Raw genomic sequence first — 19,572 nt, 5'->3', positions numbered from 1 at the left:
GGAAGCAGGGAGAGGTGAGGGAGGAGGGCAGGGGGGAGGTGAGGAGGGAGGGGGCAGGGGGAGGGCTGGGGTAGGAGGGGAAGCAGGGGGAAGGTGAAGGAAGAGAACAGGGGGAGGGCTGGGGTAGGAGGGGGAAGAGCAGGAGGAAGTGAGGAGGAAGGGGGTGAGAAGGCTGGGGTGGGAGGGGGAGCAGGGGAGGTGAGGAGGGAGGGGGCAGGAGGAGGGCTGGGGTGGGAGAGGGAGCAGGGGGAGGTGAGGAGGCTGGGGCAGGGGTACAGGCCAGGCTCCACCCCGGAGGTACAGGGCTCTTCACTCCGCCTCTTCTGAAGGTGCAAATGTGCACCTTTGGGGTGGGGCCAGCCCCTCCTGGTTGGGGCCCTGGGTGAGATTGCCCAGCACGTGTCTGGCTCCCCGAGGGGTGGAGTGTGGTGCCAGAGAGCAGTCTGCCTCCCAGCTGGGTGACTGAGTGAGCCCTTCCTTCTGGGAGCTGCAGCTTCCTCCCTTGGCACAGGGTGACAGTGCCACATGCAGGGCCATCCGGATGGTTGGGGCCTCTCTTGGGGATGGGTGAGGTTGATCCCTGACAGAACTGGAGTCCACATGAGCCTTGCTCCTAGCCCAGACGCTTTTCAAGTTATGAAAGCAGTACAGTAGGTTTAAAAGGGCTCAAATTTATATCTTGTAATTAAGAGTCTAATATACGTCCATTGTAAAAAAGTTTGAAGTTTCAGACGTTTCTACAAGGAAAAGGAAACTACACATACCCATACATGCCTCTCTTCATAGGTACCTGGACCCTGCCACAGTCCGCTTTGTAAGTTCTGCACTTCTGTGGTTCAGCTCGTGTTCCATGTAGAATGGTACGCTGCCACCAGGTGGCAGCACAGGGCCACGGCTTCCAGGTCCTGGAGTGTCAATACCAAGAGCCCTGTCCACCGACCTTTAGAACCACACCTTTCTCAGTTACACACGTCAAAAGAATCAGATTTTTTCTCCTTGACCCTGAATTGTTTTTTAAATACTTGAGTCATATTCCTCTAGACTGTAAACTACAAGAAGTTATCATGCCGTCACCTCACTGGTTGTCTGTGATGAGCCCACTGTGTGGGTTTCTTATTGCCTTTTTACAAATCAGGAAACCGAATTTTAGGGGTGAAGCGACTTGCTGAAGTCACACGGCAAGCCGCTAAGTCGCCACACTTGGAATAATGTCGCCGCCATCTTTCTTGGTGACCTCTGGCCTCCACAGGGAGTGCAAGGGTGGTGCGTGCTGTGAATGTGAATGTGACTCGGTCGCCACCTCCCAGGTGTGCCGAGCTCCCAGGTGGCAGGCCAGCCGTCGCCCCCCACCTGGAAGCCGGAGTCCCAGCTGCCCCACAGCCGCCTTGGGCCCGGCCCCTCCCACCTGACCTTCCTTGTGCCCCTGCCGTCCCCAGTTCCGGAGCCCCAAGGCGTCCCTGCGTGTGCGGCTCTGCGACCTCCTGGGCCACCTGCAGCGGAGCGGCGAGCGGGACTGCCAGGAGTTTTACCGCGCCCTGTACATCCACGCCCAGCCCCTGCACAGCCGTCTGCCCAGCCGGCACGCCCTGCGTAAGCGTGCACCTGGTCCCCAGGCCTCGGCCCCTCCCACTTGGGCCCTCGCCAGAGACCACCTCTGCCCGGGTCTCGAGTGGCCCCCAGAGAGAGGAGAGGGTGTTCGGGGCGGCGCAGGTGTCTCTCCCCGTCTCTCTCTGTGTCCCTGTCTCTCCACCTCTATCTCGGTCTCTTGTGCCAGTTTTTGCACAGAAGGCGCATCACGTCCATGGGGCTCTGCCCCTCCCCTCTGTAAGTGGTGCAGCTGGGCATCCTTGCACTTCTGATGTCAGCAGCTCCCGGCTGTGGGTGGTGCCCGCCCTGTGTGAACTGACCCTTGCGGGGAGTACCGAGCTTGCGTCCACCCCTCCCCCAGCTGGACCCCAGCGTGTGGGTGTTTCTGTGGAACAGTCTCAGGCATGAATGGCTGGTCGAGGGCACATGCATTTGGGTTTAGAGGGTTCTGCCCTTGGGCCTAGGAGGCACATGAGTCCTGCAGGATCCTCTGAGCTGCTGGGATGGGGAAGGGGAGGTGCAGAAGGCATGGCAGCTCAGTCCTGAGGCCCCTGTGCCCTGGTCCCCAGGAAGAGTGGCGGCTGTCCCTTGATCCTCAGATGAGAGGCTGGAGACCCCAAGGGACAAGGAATGGGAGTGGCTGACCCCAGGCCACTCAGCCCGGCCCGGGGACAGCGTCTCTGACCCCGAGGACAGGCCAGCAGGACTGAGCCCTGAGCTCTGGCACGGGGTGGTCCTTTCACGCCAGCTGTCGGGGCCCCACAGCCCTGGTGGGAGTCAAGCACCTTCTGGGCTCCCTGGTGCCCTCAGGGCCGGCCAGCAGTTGGCTGGCTGGGGAGCCCCCGGGAGGTCTGGGGAGAGGGGGGCCCCCTGCCCTCACGTGGACATGCTCAGACTTTGGACAGGCAGATATTCATGCTGCCTTTGGTGCCTCGTGGCTGCCAGGGAACGATGGTCCCCCACCCTGTGGCTCTCCAGGTCCCAGGAAGTGGACAAAAGGCGAAGACCCAAAACTGCAGGGTTCCGCGAGTCTGGTCACAGGGTCCCCTCCCCGACGCTGGCACTGACTCCCCAAATGCAGCCCCGTGGAGGGCTCGGTGCCGCACAGCCTGGTTCAGCCCTGCCTGGGGGCCTGGGGGGTCCCCGGGGGTCCTGGCAGCCCCCTTGGTTCCTGCAGCCAGGGCGCCGCCTTCGCCGTTGGCTGCCGACTAACCGTACTCTGTAATTTTGTTTCCAGAGGACTCAGATTGCACAGAGCTAGACTCGGGCACCGCAAGTGGCGAACTCAGTGACAGGGGTAACCGCCTCCCGCGTCCTCCACCCCTGCCCCCCGACCCAGGGCTCCATCTCCACCGCGGGGGCTTCTCCACTCCAAGTCGGGCTCTGTTCCTGGCTTCCCGTTGGACAGACCCCCCAGGGTGCTCGCTGGGGGCATCCCCGCCAGGCTGACCTTCCCCTCTCCGGGCTTGAGCAGCCACTCACACACGTGTCTCCCCAGGACCCGTGGCCTTCCTGGCCTGCCTCGGCCTGGCCGCAGGGCTGGCGCTGCTCCTCTACTGCTGCCCTCCAGGTGCGTGCCCCTGACCCCAGGAGAGGGGCCCCCACCCTGGGCCTGCTGCCCCCAGCCCCCATGTGCCCGGGCTCGCTGCTTACTCGGCTCTGCAGGAAGGCCCCGAGTCCCCGGCCTCCCCACACCTCACCTGCACAGTGGGGCTATGGCAGGGGCCCCCTTGCAGGACACGGGACAGGTAGGGGGTGTGGGGCCGGAGCAACCAGGCCCAGCCCTGAGTGGCCACCAACCCCAGGGGTCAGAGTGACAGTCCTTTGCAGGAGGAGGGGCGCAGCTGGGGCTCTGGGGTTAGGAGGCCCTGCCCCACATGGAGCCTAGAATAGGGCACCCCGCAGTCTGGGGTCCCCCCATTGGACGAGAGGACCCAGCCAAGGCCCCCTCCTTGCGGCCCAGCATGGTGGCCTTGCTGTCCCTTTCCTGCCACACTGAGCTTGTCGAGGTCCTGGGGAGCCACTGCCGAGCAGGCCCGCGTGGTGGGGGGACCCGTCCCTCAGGTGTGGGGCTGACGATGCCGTGAGGCCGGGAGGAGGTGCTGTGGTGGCAGTTCTGAGACCCCTTGTCTTGCAGACCCCAAGGTGCTGCCGGGGGCCCGGCGCGTCCTGGGCTTCTCCCCTGTCATCATCGACAGGCACGTCAGCCGCTTCCTGCTGACCTTCCTCACAGACGACCTGGGGGGGCTCTGACAGACCCCACGCCCACCCATCGCCCACCAAAGAACGCCGCCCAGGAGCCTGCTTTTTTTCTAAATGCTTATTTTTCACTATTTATAACTTGTGTAAGAAGCACTTCACCTTCGCCTCATAAAGGTGCTCAATGATATTAAATGTTCGAGTCTTGTCCCTTCTCAGGAGTGTTTTCTGGATGATTCTGACACTGACCCTGAGGGCTCTTGGTGTCCTGTGTCCAGCCTGCTGCTCAGGCCACCCACCCCTGCCATCCCCCCACGCCCACCCCTAGATGTTCCCCCACCTCACTATCCCCCAGACGTCCCTCTGCCCTCCGTCCATGGCCCTCCTGCTGCTTCTCTCCTGAGCTCCTGCCTCCCCACCTCGAGCCCTGCCCATTGCCTCTCCTTCCCCAGCCCCAGCCCCATGGGGAGCATGGGCCGTGGACGTAGGGGCGCCAGCCACACACCCTGTGATGCCCGGTGCCACGGGAGTTAACTTGATTTCTCACAGGAGCCCCAGCAGGTGGGAGCTGCTGTCCCCGATTTCCTGATGAGGAAACAGGCCGAGAGGGGAGGTCACTCAGCCAGGAAAGGGGAACCGGCATGTGACCTCGTTCCTTTCCTGTGACACATCCCGAGGAGGACCCCTCCCCCCACCGGCTCCCTTGGCCCCATTCAGTTACCAGAGCTGGCACCTCGGTCCCAGCCCCCGCCTGGCTCTGCAGACCTGGGATGGGCTCGGGGGTCTGGGGCGGGTTCGCAGGCACGAGTATAGTAAGTACCGTCAGAGCCTGGAAATGAACACAGTCCTGTCCCGGATCCCAGAGGGAGAGAGATCGAGACAGAACAAAACAGTCCACAGAACTTTCTAGAACTTTTAGAGATGACAACGTCATTGTGCTGTCCGAGTTCCTGGGCTCTGGCTCCTCGTTCCCCAGTCTGGGGTTTGGCTGCACTGGGCCCCTTGTCCTCGTCTTGGGAACACGGGCCCCAGTGCCCCTTCGACCTGCTGGCCTCAGACTCAGGATCCCATCGTGGAAATGTCCCTCCCTCGTGGACGTGAGAAGGTGAGCTCACTAGTCCCAGAGGGCCTGGTGCTCTGCCCTTGGCGCCTGCGGTCAGACCCCTGGGGGCCCTGTGACTGGCCAGTCCCCAGCACCGGGCCGGTGGATGCCCACAGCCCTCCTGCAGGCTATGACTACACAGCACCATCCTCTCTGTGGGGCCCTGTCACCACCTCACAACAGAGGAGGAGCTGAGGCTCAGAGCCCGGGACCACAGGGCCGCCAAGAGTGGGGTTCCCTCTGCCCTCCCCACAGGTACGTACACACACACAAGGGACAGGCTGCCCGACGGGTCCCTCTCCTGATTGCCTCCCCTTGTCGGCTCCTTCTCCACAGCCTCTTTTTGGGGAAACAGAAACATATTTGTCAACCCAAGAGTCATGTCATCATGAGTTTGCGTTTCCCACGGGGATTTCCGGAGGTGCCAGGGCAGGCTGACTCCAGGAGGGAACCACCGCTGGGTCCTGGAAGGGCTCTGCTGCCGGGTCTCAGGCTCGTGGGGCACGTGGGAGGGAGACAAGATGGGCAGAGGAATCAGCTCTGGGCATGGTGCCCACCCCCGTGCCCAGTTGGAGCAGTCAGGGTGAGGGCAAGGGAGCCCTACCGCGAGCCCTCGCCTGCCTGGACACCGCAGGACGGTAGGGCTGACCACGCTCTTCCACCCTGAGCTGCAGGACCTGGGCGCGTGTCTCCAGACTCTGAGCCTTGGTGTGCCCATCCATCCAATGGGACACGACTGGGCACTGCCCCTTGAGCACAGCCCCTTCGGTGAAAGTGCGGTTTGCTGGAAATGGCTCCACTCACAAAGTGAAAATTTACCGCTCTCTGGAAGTCACAGCTGATGCATGCCTCTCTCTGGGACAGTCCCCCACTGGGTGGAGCTGGTTCAGTTGCCAGTGCTCAGTGTTGAGGACACAGGTGCGGCCCTAAGCCAGGTGGGCGTAACGGGGCCCCCAATGGCTGTGCCCGTGCGGAGTCTCTCTTGACCTTGCTTGGGGTCCAGGGTGAGGGACATGGTGAGCCTGCCCACTCCCCTCCAGCCCTCTTCAGGGGCCCGTCCAGGGCTGGAAAGATGCGCTGTGCTCCAGATCCCTTGCAGACAGGCCCTCATGTAAACTGCTCCCATCGCTGCAGAGGCTGGACTGGAGGCTGCCTCCCCAGACCAGGGGGCTGGTGCTGACCCCGCTCTGGACTCAGAGCTGAGAGTCAGCAGGGCTCCTCGGGGCACCAGACCCTGGAGGCTCAGAGTGGCATGTCCTCTCCAGTCCGCAGCCCTTTTGCCCATCATGAGCAGGCAAGATCCTGATTCCTGGGGTAAATTTCTCCCGGGGCAGTTGCCCAGATCTGTCCTCGATGCTTGTTCTGCTCTCTGACAGACACACCTGGATGAAGGTGACAGATATGCCAGGGTAAAGGTAAATGAGGCCACTGTATGAAGGGTGCAGACAGGGCAGGATTCGCCAGAGGGGAGGGGGGTTTGTGGGGTGTTAAAATTCTACCTGAGCTGAAGACACCTGCCATGTTCTGAAGGTCTGTGTGCCCCCAAATTCATGTGTTGAAATTGTAATCCCCAGTGTGGTGGTATCAGCAGGTGGCGCCTTTGGGAGGTGACTAGGTCCCGAGGGTGGAGCCCCCATGATGGGATCAGTGCCCTTATAAAGGACCCCACAGAGCTCTCTAGCCCCTCCTGCCATGTGAGGACACGGACAAGACGCCGTCCAGAATCCAGGAAGCGAGTTCTCAGCAGACACAGAATCCGCCAGCACCTCGACCTCAGACTTCCACTCCTGAACTGCGTGTCGGTGGTTCTGAGCCCCCAGTCGGTGCTACTTTGCAGTAGCAGCCCCAAACTGAGACAGTGTCTTTGAGGGAACATCTGAGGGACATGTGGGCCTGGCTGCCACCCTGAGAGCCACGAGGCTTCAACTCCTGGGGCCCCAGCAGTGTCCCACCCCCAGCGAGGGGTGGTCAGTACTGTCCAGGGGCCTCAGGACCCATGTGGTGAGCTGTGATGGTCCAGTATGCCTGACCCTGGGGATCGGGTCAGGCCACTTGCCCTGACTGCTGACTTTCTCCTTCCACCCATGACCCACTGAGGCCTTGCCCCTAAGGCCGAAAGCCAGCCCAAGCCCAGGCTGTCCTTGGACTCCTCCCTAGCTCTGAGCCTCGATGGCCCTTCCCTGACCCAGCCTGGTCTTCGTGCTTGCTGCCGAGCCCTGTGACGCCCACACCTCTGGGAAGGCCCCTCTCCTATCTGCCACCCTGGCTGGTCTGAGCCTGCAAAGCCTCTCCTAGGCTGGGGCTCAAGGACGGGGAACAAGGGAGCATTATGTCTGGGCACACCTCCCCCCATCAGGCCCTCACCTTACCAACCACTAGGCCATTTAGTGCCCATGACCTGGAATGAATGAAGTCCATCAGGGTGGGAGTGGGGAGGGTGTGAGGAGGGTGAGGAAGGTGTGAGGAGGGTATGGGGGACGGTGTGATAAGGGTGCGAGGAGGGTGTGAGGAGGATGTGAGGAAGAGTGTGGGGAGGGTGTGAGAGACTGTGCGAGGAGGGTGTGAGGAGGATGTGAGGAGGAGTGTGGGGAGGGTGTGAGAGACTGCGCGAGGAGGGTGCGAGGAGGGTGTGAGGAAGAGTGTGGGGAGGGTGTGATAAGGGTGCGAGGAGGGTGTGAGGTGGATGTGAGGGAGTGTGAGGAGGCTGTGAGGGAGGGCTCAAAGGCTAGCTTTGGGCTTAGCAGGCAAGACTCGGTGGGCCACGGATAGTTGGAAGTCTGTCACCTTTACCCGGCCGAGTGGGCCTACTGCAGAGTTACTGGGCACCTACTGTATGCCAGACATGGTGCCATGGCCATACCGAGGTCCTGTAAGTAGGTCCATAGGCAGGCATGCATGAGGGGCCACCTCCTCCCCCAGCCTAAGCCAAGGGCAGGACCCTCCGTCTGGGGAGCAGCCCTGGCCTTGGGCTGGGTGTGGTGAAGCTCAGATATAGGCTCCATGGGGACACTGTGGATGGTGACATTAGTCCATGGCATCAAAGGCAGAGTCAACTGAAACTGCCTGGATGAGTGACCAGCGGAGGTGGTTGGGAGGACCTACGTGGAGGACCCGAGGGCTGAGCCCTGACCCCGGAGAGCAGCAGCACATGCCAAAGCCCTGGGGCTGGAGGGCTGTTGAGGTGGGAGCCTGGGAGCTGGTGGGTGGGGAGGTGGGAGGCTGTCATGTGTGCCTGCAGGGGGCACCTGGGACAGGGGCTGTGGGGGGCTGGGATGCATAGGACCACCCACTGCCATGCCTTGTCTCCAATGCCCCCAGCACCCATGGAAGACAGCCTGGCTTGGTGGCCCAGGACTCAGGCCAGCCATCTGGGTTCACTCCCTCTGGCTGCTTCTGGGAGAACTTCCTGTCCTGGCCGAAGGAGGAACTGAGCCACTTGTTCATTTGTTGGCCACGCCCACAGTGCTGCCCTGTGAGTCCCTTCCTCGGGGCTGCCAGCCAGGTTGGCCACCACAGGCCACCCCACAGAGGCGGTGCCGGGCCCTGGGCAGGGCTGGGCCTGGAAGCCTGGGCCCAGACACCGTCCTAGACGCACAGTGATGGTTGGGTGAGGGGCAAGGAGGACAGGACCAGGTGGACTGCGGGGCTGGCAGAGGGCCAGGTCATAGACAGGAGCCTGACCCCCTGACCCCGCTGCTTCTAGGCAAGAGGGAGGGGAAGGTCAGATGTGCCCCCAGTAACCAGTGTGGGGGGGATCACCTTGCAAACCCTCTTTATGGGACATCCCGACGCTCACAGGAGCGGAGTGCTGCTGTGTTCTGCAGTCCCCAGCACTTTTTCAATCCTATGTCATCCACGTCCCTATGATTTTTCCTGCAATTTTTTAAAGCAAATCCCAGAAGTGGATCATCCCACCCATAAACACTGTGTGGGAGCTGATCACTCAGCCCCACAGAGACCACCACAGGGTCACCTGGAGGGCAACCCCCTCCACATGAGAGCAGGGAGAAAAGCAACGGGCAAGGCCACATGCCCACCCCAGGCCCCAAAGGCTGCTTGGAGGAGGGGGCAGAAGGTCGTGGGGGTTCCCAGGTATCCCACCTGGAGGGGACCTGGTAAGGGCCTTGCTCCCTCAGGGAGATGAGGGGTGGGGCCAGTGGAGGTTGGGAAGGAGGGGACAAGGGGGCCACAGGGTGGACTGAAGGAGTTGGGGGTTCTAGCCAGGTAAGGTGAGGACCCTTGGGACAGGCTGGCCCCCCAGAGACAGCACCTGGCCCTTGTTGGGGGTCTCCACAGGGTCAAGGCCCACCTGGTGCCAGGCCTGCTCTCCTTGGCTCCCTCGGCCTGACCGAAGGGCAGCGCTGGGCAGCACTGTGGATAGAGGACATGCAGACTGCAGGAAACATGAGAGTGCTGGAACTTTCCATAGGGGCTGGTCAGGGGTCACAAGGCCAAGTGCCCTGAGGACACGTGGGGGTGACATCGAGATGCCAATGGAGGCTGGTCCCCTCAAGGTCACAGGCTGGGGGGCTGGCAGGGGGCAGTGGTCACGGGGCAGGGCTCAGGCTGCAGAGGAGGGGAGGACGGCACTGGGAGCCGCAGGAGGAGCATCAGCTTTACTGGTCGTTCATGCTTAGAAAAGTGGGGGCCTGGACCCCTGAGGAGGAGCTGGGGTCCTGCCCAGTCACTGCTGGTGGAGAGCATGTGCAGGGCCTGTGGCCACTGCGGGGACCAAGGGGGCCTGGCGGTTCAGTGTCCTGGGTCAGGAAGCACGGAGGTTGTGGGTGACCCACAGTGGCCACACAGGAGGCTGGTAGAGTGAGCGGCATCTCCTTGTCCCTCTGAAAACATCCTGAGACCGAGGTGGCCCCGGCCCCTTGCTGCCCATCCTCGGGCCTGCATGTGTCCGTGGTGGCCATGAACCTTCCAGGGGCTCTCCGCCCCATGCTCCAGGAGGAGAAGCAGCCAAGGACAGAACAGGCCCCACGCCGGCCAGAGTGACCCAACCACGTGAGGCTTGTCCCGGACTAGGTCCAGTGGAGTCAGCCTGGGCTCTGGTGGTTTCGGGGAGAGCTGCCCACAGGGCAGCAGGTCCCAAGGGTGAGGAGGCTCCTGGGCACAATGTGGGGGGATCTGCAAAGAAGAGAGAGGAGAGGCATGAGGGCCTGGGCTGGAGGGGCTCCGGTCCTGCCTGGGGACCCTGCCTTAGCCGTGTGTCCAGCGAGCAGCCCACGAGCACTGGCACCGCTCCAACATTGGAGCCAGAAAGGCTCAATTCTGACCTGGGCAAACCTCAGTTTCTCCTCCTGGGTCATGGTCAAGATTTAGAGACTGGCCCCACACGCTCTGGCAGGGCCCTCGGAGAGCAGGGGCCGGTGCCGTGGGGCTCATAGCCTCCTCACTGGGCTGATGCTCGGGGAGAGTCAGGATTACTTGGGGTACACAGCAGGCAGTTAATAAATGGCCAGGTTGTCACGCCATGAGCGAGGGTCCAGAGGGCTCTGTGGAGGACAGACTTAACAGCAAACTGGGACCAGCAGCTGGGCAGCAAATCGGACGCCAGCCGGGGCCGATGGCCACGGTGTGGGCCAGTGGAGGCCAGAAACTTCCAGCTGGGCCGTTCAAAGGCCCCACTCCCAGTGTCCTGCCTCATCATCGGCTGGGCCGCTCTGGAAGATCTCATACGCCCCGACACACGGGGCTGAGACAGCCCCTGTCCATTCTGCCGTAGGGCATCGCTGCGGGACAGATGTTGTCAGTGGTGCCCACCCGTCCTCTGGGGCAGGCCCAAGGAGTGACCACTGGGCCTGAGGGCCTGTGGACCCATGGGGTCAGCTCTGGCCAGGGCCCCAGATGCAGGACACTTGTGCCCCACAGCCTGGCAGCTTGCACCAGGCTCAGCATAGCATCGAATTCTGTGACCTCTGTGTCTGCCCTCACGACACTTGGGGGTGCCTGTGTCTGGGCACCCCCTTTGGGCTCCATACAATAGATGTTTCTGTTGAGCATGTTACGAGGGTCACCTGGCCTCCCTGTGGCCCCAGCTCCCTAGCTGGGCAACCTTGGGCAGACCCTTGGGCTCTCTGAGCAAAGACAGTGGCTGAGCATGGTGTGGGGGTACACGCAGCCAGGGCACCCATCCTGTGAGGCCGGGCAGGGGCAGACATGAGGTCACAAGGGCTCCAACTGAAAGGCCCTGAGCCCCCAGGCCTGCTGGTAGGTCAGCAGCCCAACAGGGTGCGCGGGCTCGTGGTGGAGCAAGGCCTGCCCGGCCGGCCCTCCCAGCTTACCTGAGCCCCTACTGCTGGGAGGCCACGTCCACCACGGGCTTCTGGACGCCAAAGGCGGTGATGAAGATGTTGATCACGACAATGACGAAGACCAGGCCGGTGGCCAGGTTGTTGAGGAAGTCCAGCTTGGCGTGCTTGGCAGGGTTGTTGAGGTCGTACTTGACTGCGAGTGAAAGCAAGTGGCACTGTCGGGCCGCCTGCACTCAGCCCAGCACCAGGCCACGGACACCCCGTGTGGGGAGAGCTCTGTCCCTCAGAGAGAGACACGCCCACACCACACGCTGCCAACGGGGCCTGGCCCGGGCCGCCTGCCGTCTGTGCCCTCACCTCTGCAGCTCCGCTTGCTCCGCACATGCACCCCAGGGCCTGGCACCCCGTCAGGCAGCGGAAGGCGCCAGCCCAAGGCCAGGGTTTGGGTCGTCAGGCTCACGTGCTGAGCGCCTGTGCGCGGTAATCTAGCTCCTCAAACCTACTCCAGGCCCTGTCCCGACGCCCACTCTACAGACAGAGAGACCGAGGCCACACAGCCAGGCAGAGGTGGGGGTGAGCCCAGCGCCCTGCTGCTCCTAGCCCTGACCCGCACCTGGGGAGTGGCACCACCATCTAGTTCCTGTCGACCACCGTAAGGACTAGCTGGTGCACACTCAGTGCCCCATACACGTCAAGTCTTACTATGTTTATGACACTTTCCTCTGTGTCCTCAGCTTGGGTGAGTGAAAGGACAGGGCGATGGGGGCCCACCAAGGGGTGAACCGGGAGACACATCCAGCACCGTGTGGCTGAGTGAGGAGGACTGGCAAACCCTGATATGCTCAGAGCATATCAGGCAGTGAGCGCTCCGTCACAAGCGATGTGCAAGCAGACACCAGCCAACTGTTGGCTGGGGCTGCTGCAGGGCCCTCCCACCACCAGCCCCACCCTGCACGCACCGAGGAAGATGAGCAGCACGCCCACACAGATCTGCAGCAGGAGGGAGATGGAGATGAGGACCACCAGGGGGAAGAAGAAGGCAAAGCTCGGGCCCTGCTCCACCACGGCCTTCAGCTGGGAGGCATTCGCCATCAGCAGCGCGATGTCCAGCATGCTCTCGGCTGCACTCTTCTTGTTGGCATAATGGTTCATGTTGATGGGCCGGTTCGGGCCCCTGCGGGGTGGCTGCGGGGAGGGGGTGGTCAGCCTGGGCCTGGGCAGGGGGCAGGGCAGGGCTGCAGGCTTGGCCCCCTCCACCCCCTGCCCTGTGTCCCCAGCCCCCTCTGAGCTCGATCTCCTCCCCAGCAATGGGCAGGGGTGTGGGGCCGGCGCGTGCTGGTGAGGGCTCCAAAGAGAAGTGCTCCTCAACAGAACCAGAGGCCAGAGGACATGTGCAGCCGCCACAGGCCCCTCCTGGGAACCAGGCCCCCAGGAGAGAGGAGCCAGAACGGCCTCAGCACACACTCTGCTTTCAGGCTGGAAAACGCTGCCTGGGGCCGCCCACCATGGGCGAGGCCATCTGGCAGGCTTCCCTGCATGCCCTCGCCGAGGTGCCCGGCCCGCCTCTCCTCCCGTCGGGCTGACAGTTGGTGCCAGGGCGGGAACTGACATGTGGGGACGAGAGCTGGATCCCGGATTCCTGCACACACGCCCAGATGTGAAGCGAACATTCCTTGACGGCCATCCCTCCCAGCTGTGCAGAGCACACAGCAGGCGCTCAATAGCTGCCTGACATCTACCCTGCACTTGAGCTTAGCATCTGCCTTAATTTTTTTTTTAAAGATTGACCCTGAGCTAACATCTATTGTCAGTCTTTTTCTTCTTCTTCTTCTTCCCTTCAAAGCCCCCCGGTGCATAGTTGTGTATTTTAGTTGTGGGTCCTTCTAGTTGTGGCATGTGGGACGCCGCCTCAGCATGGCCTGATGAGCAGTGCCACGTCTGTGCCCAGAATCCAAACCGGCGAAACCCTGGGCCACCGAAATGCAGCACGTGAACTTAACCACTCAGCCATGGGGCCGGCCCCTTTAATTTTTATTTTTAAGAACAACTTCTAACCACTTTATTGGGTACAACTGCCGTACAAAAAGCTGTACAGAATGACTGCAAACAGCTCGAAGAGCCTGGAGCTAAGTGCGCCCATCCAGGCCACCACATCCCCCCTCCAGAAGTCCCCTCCCACCCGGTGGTTCCTGTTCCTCCCTGTGCTAAGGACACTGCACGTGAGGCGGCCCTCACAGGGCGGCCAGCGCACGTGCTGCACACTGACCTCTGGGACTCACTCTTCCTTCACGCAAACATCAGAAAACAGGAACACGCGTTCTGACACCTCCTCCCTCAGCGTTCCGGCCTCGGGCAGGTCCCCGCACCCCCGAGTGACCTCCAGGCCCTGAGGCCCCGCCCAGAGGTCACTGCCCCCAGGAAGCCTCCAGACTTCCGCTGGCAGGAGGCCCTTCTAAGCTGCCCCTGGCCGGGCCCCACCCCAGCCCCCAGGACAAACCCGTACCCCTCGGCCCTGGCCCTTGTCCACAGGCGCCCCCGAACCACCAGGCCCAGGACTGGGGCCTCCCGGGACCCATCACCTGGCGGGCCTCCTGGGGTCACTCGGGAGATCCTGTTTCCAGACTCATGAAAGATGCAGGGATGGAGGCAGGCTGCCCAGGGGGCGCCGAAACAGCCCTGCTACGGGTGGACCCGGTGTCCACACGCCTCTGCTCCACCTCTGGAAATGTCACCTGTCACCGCGGAAAACACACAGCTACAGGAGGGCAGTGCCTCGCTTTTACCTGTGTCTTTTCAAGTTTAAATTTAACCCAGACTAACACACACAGGAGCGAGGGAGGGTGGGCTCTGCTCCCTGCCCCCCCTCCCCTCGCCGACGGCGCTCTCAGCAGCATATCCACCTGGTCTGAAATTCTAGACGCCAGAGTCCAAGGGGAAGCCTCCTCCAAGGCCCAGGTCCCTGGTCCCGCTCTCTGCGGCCTTAACACATGGCCGAGCCCCACCAGCACCCCACTTTGCCTTCCCACAGGGGCCTCCAGCTACACTCACAGCTGGGTGGGCGGCCCCCACGCCCGGCGTGCCCAGGGCACGAGGCTGTCCCCATGCTCCGCTCTTGCAAAGCCGCGTGGCTGGTGACACCTCGTCACGTATGTGCTCCCAACACGCATAAACCAGAAATGCCAAAGTGGGCTCACCCCCAGCGCTCACCCCCGTCCCCAGTCCCGGAAAAGAGCCGGGTGCCGAGCTCGAGAGGAAATGCCACCTGCTGGGGCGGGGGAGCCACACACACACACGCGTGGAAACATACACACATGCCTGCACATACACGTGTGTACACTCGTGCACACACGTGTGCACCCAGGCTTGCCGCGCGGGCCCCCGGGCAGGAGGTGGAACATCTTTTTATTCTGAGCTCCCTAAACCTTTATTTCACAGCCATGTGGCCACATGAAGACTGAAATACAGAATGACACTGCCAGCACCCCCAGCACAGGGAGCCTGTCCCCCACTGTGCTCACACCCACTGCCTGTGGGTAAACTGAGGCCACACAGGGAGGCGCCTTGTCCAAAGCCAACAGCAAGTGAGGGCTGTGCAGGGATTTCAACCCAGGCCCCAGGGCACAGAAGCGCTGGTGGCTCACACCACGGTCCCGGCGGAGGGGGCAGGGGTCAGGCCTGTGTGGGGGCTGAGCGTTGGGAGGGCCCTGCCCCAGGCTCCAGCCGCGTGGCCTCAGCACAGCCAGCCCCTCTGGGCCTCAGTCCCCACGGAGCCACAGAGCGAAGGAGCAGGCGACGGGAGGCTCTGGGGGTCTGGCCTCTGCCTCAGAGCCCTGGGTGGCAAGCAAGGGCCCTGGCCCACAGGCCCCTCCAGATGCAGGGCGCTTCCTGCCCACGCGGCCATCTGCTTCCAGTTCAACCTGTAGTGATAAGGAGCAACGGCCGGCTGGAGGCTGCAGGCCGGGGGGCTGGGGGCCTGTCAAGCCCCAGCTCACCACAGCCTCTGTGTGGCCTTGACAACGCACTCCCCCTCTGCTGGCCTCGGGCTCCCAATCTCTATGCCGGCAGCACTCTGGAAAGCTGTGCTCCCATCGAATCTGCCACTAACCTGAGAGGGAGCGTTATTTTCCCTTCTACAGCGTGGGGACGGGGCTCAGAGGGGGCTGCCCAGGGCCACCTTGAGGAAGGGGCAGATCAGAATTCAGACCCCACCTGTCTGCCCCAAAGCCCAGAGCTGCCCGGGACACGGCACATCCTCGTGTCCCCCCTGGGGAGGGGGCTGCAGGGCTGAGCCGCTTCCCCCACCACGAGCTCTGGGCCATGGAAGTGACCCCTCTGTGGGCAAGTCCCAGGGAGGCCACTGTCTTGGGAGGCCCACTTGGGTCGGAGGGCGATTGGGGGCCCCCTCCCACAGGTCCAGAGCCCTGTGGGCCTGGACCATCTGCCCCCTCACCCCGGGCTGCCAGGAGCCACTCTGGGAACTTCCCACAGAGACCACGGCCTGTGCAGAGCAGGGAACAGGCATCCTGCTTAATGCGTCCCGGGGCCACGGGCCTCAGTGGAGGTCCCAGGACTGGGCGAGCTGGCTGAGCTTGGGACGCGGGGTTTCTCTTCATGCCAGGAAGAAGCCTTGTGGGGAGGCAGCCGGCTCCGGAGCCCACCTTCTGAGGACAGGAGGCCTTGTGGCAGCTGTTCACAGGAAGCTGGAGGGGAAGCGGGGCCACCTGGGCCAGGGCCACACTGCGGGGCATCCTCAGCCTGGACAGGGAGGGAGTTGGGACAGAAGCAGGATTTGAACCCAGGTCTACGGCACCACAGCCACCAGTTCTGGGCGCAGCGCAAGTGATGCTCTGGTCCAGCCCAGGCTGCAGTGGGAGGAGATGGGGGGCTGCTCAGGGCCTCCAGCTCAGCCGGGGTGGTCTGGCCCACCCCCAGCCTCCTGCTCGAACATACCCTGCTTTCCTGGGAGACAAGGACAGGCCAGGCAGACGCTCGCTGAGCCCCTGCAGGACGTGGGGTGTTGATTACTGACTCCCTAGAACCCTGCCTGCCCCAACTCTGCCATGGACTCCAAATCCTGGGAACAAGTTTGGAGCAAGGAGCCCACATGAGGTTTCCCACCTGCCCTCCCAGAGCCTGAGACCAAGGCCCCCAACAAACAACCCACCTCCTCTCTATCATCCCTGAATCCCGCCACACCACGGACCAGTAGGGGGACGGCTCTGTGCCTCAGTTTCCTCCTCTGTGAAACAGCCAGACAGGGGACTGAATGGGAACTCAGAGACTGGGTGGCCCCCGGAGCACAGCTGGCACGAGGCAGGGCTGGACATTCCTCTCCCTCGCCACCCAGCCCTCACCGCTTTGAAAGACTGCACCGAGTCGTAATTGACGCCTGACACAAATCTGCACCAAGTAAGGAAAGGACGAGCCCGGGAAATGGCCGTGTGAGCTGAAGGGCCCCGGGGCCCCGAGATGCAGCCCCTCCTGTGCAGGGCCCTCCCCTCGGGCTCAGCAGGCACCAACGGATGGGGGGTTGCGGGGTCCTCCCCTCTGAGGTGGGACCTGAAGACGGAGCAGGGTCTGGGAAGGCCTGTGTTGTCCCTCGTCCGACCCACCTGCATGGGCACGAGCTGCTGTGCCCCGGCCTGGGCTCAGCGTGACAGCACCCACCCCGGGCCACACAGGCCCTCCCCACTGCCCCGGCCCGGCAGGAAGTCCCCCGGGGGGGTTCCCACAGCAGCTGGGCCTCGGGGCCGGGCTGGGCTGGGCAGCCTCGCTTCCTGTGGGCTCAGCAGTGGCTGGCAGTGACCTGGCAGCCACGTCAGGGCTGCCTTTAGAACTTGGCCAAGGCCCCGGTGGCCTCGGGATCTGCCAGGAAAGCAGAAATGGGATAAAGAGCTAACTTCCCCAGCAGCTGAGACGGTGTACAGCCCAGAAGCGGCCACTGGGCCCCGTCCCTACTGTGTCCCCACGGCTGCCCCCAAGCCAAGACACAGCCGCAGTCATTTTCACAATAAAGGTGATGTTCACTGTTCTTCCTGCCAGTGGCCAAAAGAGACTGACGTGAGGAGGATGCTGACCGCCTCCCGCAGGGCCCTGGGGAGCCCAGCCTCTCGTGGGGGCTGTGGGGGCGCGGCACGCAGAGGGGCATCTGCAGGACCCCCAGCAGGCGCGTCTGCCCGGGGGTTACACCTGTGACTCTTCATCGAGCCCGGCCACCCTGGGAGGTGTGAGACCTGCTCCCCTGCACAGAAGAGGAAACTGAGGCTTGAGGGTCTGCACGTGCCCAAGGCCATACAGCACGGCCTCCCCAGGCTGACAGGGGCTCTCAGCCTGGGCCTCCCCGTCAGATGCGGTGGTGGCTAGGCAGCACCACCCTGCTGTCCAGGGCTCCCGCTCGAGTGCAGATGTGTCCCAAGACCTCGGGGTTTGTCCCTCAGGTTTGGGCACCAGGGGGCGTGTGTCACAGAAGAACCAGGAGAGGCGCAGGGGGAGGACGTGCCTGTCCACTGGGGGTCCTGCACCAGGAGGTGCTGCCTGGCACTATCCCGGGAGAGACGGAGTGGCAGGCGGGAGGTGAGGAGACCTCCACGTCCCCACACCAGCCCTCTCATGCCCTGTCTCACAGACAAGACACGGGATCAGAGCCACGAGCGGAGAACACGAGGCAGGGCCTGAGGGGGCCTGGCCCAGGTGGGTGAGCCAAGAGCCTGGAGCCCAGCGCCCTCCCAGCCTCCCGGCCTCGACTGGAGACCCCTCACGGCTGCTCCCTCTGCCTGGGACGCCCTTCCCCACATGGCACAGGGCCATGCCCACAACCCGCTCAGTCCACCAGGGCCTGGCGCCGAGGTCCCCACTGTGAGGAAGCCTTCCTGACCTCCCCACCCCCACGACAGCCTCGGGGAGTTCACACTCTGACCCTGGCTCCTCGCCTGGCTGCGGTCAGCTCTGTGGGAGGGGGCTCCGTGGTCGTGTCTCCCCTGCTTGGCCCAGACAACGCCGTGACCCCCGAGCACATCCATCTGCCCTCCCTGGGCATGAGACGTGCCAGGACCCACCAGCGATGCACTGGTCCTGCCTGCTGAGGCCACGGGGAGCAGAGCGGGCTCAGGGTGAAGGGCGCAGCCGAGGGTCGAGGGGAGCAGGAACCCCTCTTTTCACACTGGCTTCTGGGCACTTGCCCCGTTTGTTACCTGTCTGTCCCCTGATGTGCTGCCCCCACTTGCCCAAAGGCAGGCAGGGCTGATCCTTTTCAGACCATCGGTAGAAGGCCCAGAGAGGTGAAGCAGCCTCCCGGAGCACACACAGCCCACTGCTGCAAAGTGCTCACGCCGGGGTCGCTGCACCTCCCATCAGTCCTCAGTCTCCTTGCCTCTAACCCAGGGACGAACAGCCTGTGTCACCCCAGGGCTGTCAGGTCCACTGAAGGGCCTGCACAGCGGCTGGGGTCTCCTCGGCAAGACTCCACCAACGATGGAGAGGATTATCCTGCAGGGCCAGGGGCACAGGGAGGCCTGCCCCCTCCACTCCGACCCCTGTCCCCAGCCTAGCTCAGCCCCTGGTCCTCATCCCTGAAAGTGGCCTGTCCCCACAGCATGGCATACCGCTGGTCACTCACACCTGGACAGTGCCAGTCTCTGCCCCGATCTGGTTCACGTCGCTGAGGGGCCACCGTCCTTGCCCCCAGCCCCGGGGGCCAGAAACCGAAGGAAGGTCCAAAGTAACAAGTAACCCGCAGGCCGTGCCCCGGGCTGGCCGCACACACAGGCGCGGGCAGGACGGGGCGGGAGGGCGCCGGCTCCCACGTGGGGCGGGACCCCGGGGGCCTCCCGGTGCCCGCGGCCTCCAGGCGGGCGGCAGGCTCTGCACAGGCCGCGGGGCGCGCGGGTGGCGAGAGCAGCGGCCACGGCGGCCGGAGTTCCCCATCGCGCACCAGGTTGCGCGGCCGCGGCGGACTCGAGGGTGACGTAACCGTCTGCCGGCCGCTGGCCCGGGGCCCGGAGGCCGGATCCTGCGCGGCCCGCGGACTCAAGTGAGCGGGATGGAAGGCGGCGCCAGGCCCCCGGCCGCGCGGCTCTGCGTGAGCCGCACCTGGCCCGCCCTGCGCCCGCTCACCTGCAGGGGTGCCCGGAGCCCCCGGGACCACCGCCCGGGCCCCCGACGGCGCGGCCGAGGCCCGGGGCTCGGGGAGCCCCTTCCCCCCCAAGTGCAGACGCGGCGCGCACAGGTGCCCGGGGGCGCGGGGCGCGGGCGCCGGCCAGGCTTGCAGCGCGGCGCGGGGCTGGGGGCTCACCCGGGCGTCCGGGGAATCGAGCGAGCCCGGGTGCAGCTCGCCGTTAAGCTCGAAGTCCTCGGGGACCGAGTCCATGCTGCGTCCGCCTGGCCGCCTCGCTCCGGACCAGAGCGCCGCCCGCGCCTCCCCGCGGG

General features: G+C 63.7%; 2 protein-coding genes and 1 long non-coding RNA gene across 3 annotated transcripts in view; 1 reads left to right on the top strand and 2 right to left on the bottom strand.

Moving 5' to 3' along the window:
* LOC124233890 (caspase recruitment domain-containing protein 19) overlaps positions 1-4,004 on the top strand; it is a 19,423-nt gene extending 15,419 nt beyond the window's left edge. The window contains exons 3-6 of the mRNA XM_046651164.1: positions 1,437-1,590; positions 2,825-2,884; positions 3,086-3,157; positions 3,725-4,004. Of these exons, the coding sequence (XP_046507120.1) occupies positions 1,437-1,590; positions 2,825-2,884; positions 3,086-3,157; positions 3,725-3,840 (402 nt within the window). The 3' untranslated portion in view covers positions 3,841-4,004. The remainder of the gene's footprint in view (positions 1-1,436; positions 1,591-2,824; positions 2,885-3,085; positions 3,158-3,724) is intronic.
* Positions 4,005-9,483: 5,479 nt separating this feature from the next.
* On the bottom strand, positions 9,484-19,564 carry LOC124233888 (ninjurin-1-like). The gene is made up of 4 exons (XM_046651163.1): positions 19,439-19,564; positions 12,108-12,333; positions 11,179-11,341; positions 9,484-10,021 (listed from the first exon to the last, which is right to left on the bottom strand). The coding sequence occupies exons 1-3, from the start codon at positions 19,511-19,513 to the stop codon at positions 11,187-11,189; spliced, it is 456 nt and encodes a 151-aa protein (XP_046507119.1). The 5' UTR covers positions 19,514-19,564; the 3' UTR covers positions 9,484-10,021; positions 11,179-11,186.
* Positions 13,738-16,299, bottom strand: LOC124233889 (uncharacterized). The gene is made up of 3 exons (XR_006887171.1): positions 16,099-16,299; positions 15,807-15,903; positions 13,738-15,065 (listed from the first exon to the last, which is right to left on the bottom strand). It is a non-coding gene; the product is annotated as an uncharacterized LOC124233889 (long non-coding RNA).
* Positions 19,565-19,572: the final 8 nt, after the last annotated feature.

This window comes from Equus quagga, unplaced genomic scaffold (genome assembly GCF_021613505.1).
Source record: "Equus quagga isolate Etosha38 unplaced genomic scaffold, UCLA_HA_Equagga_1.0 270_RagTag, whole genome shotgun sequence".
NCBI lineage: Eukaryota > Metazoa > Chordata > Mammalia > Perissodactyla > Equidae > Equus > Equus quagga.
The sequence above is the reverse complement of the archived record's forward strand: the minus strand, read 5'-3'. Positions and strand labels throughout refer to the sequence as shown.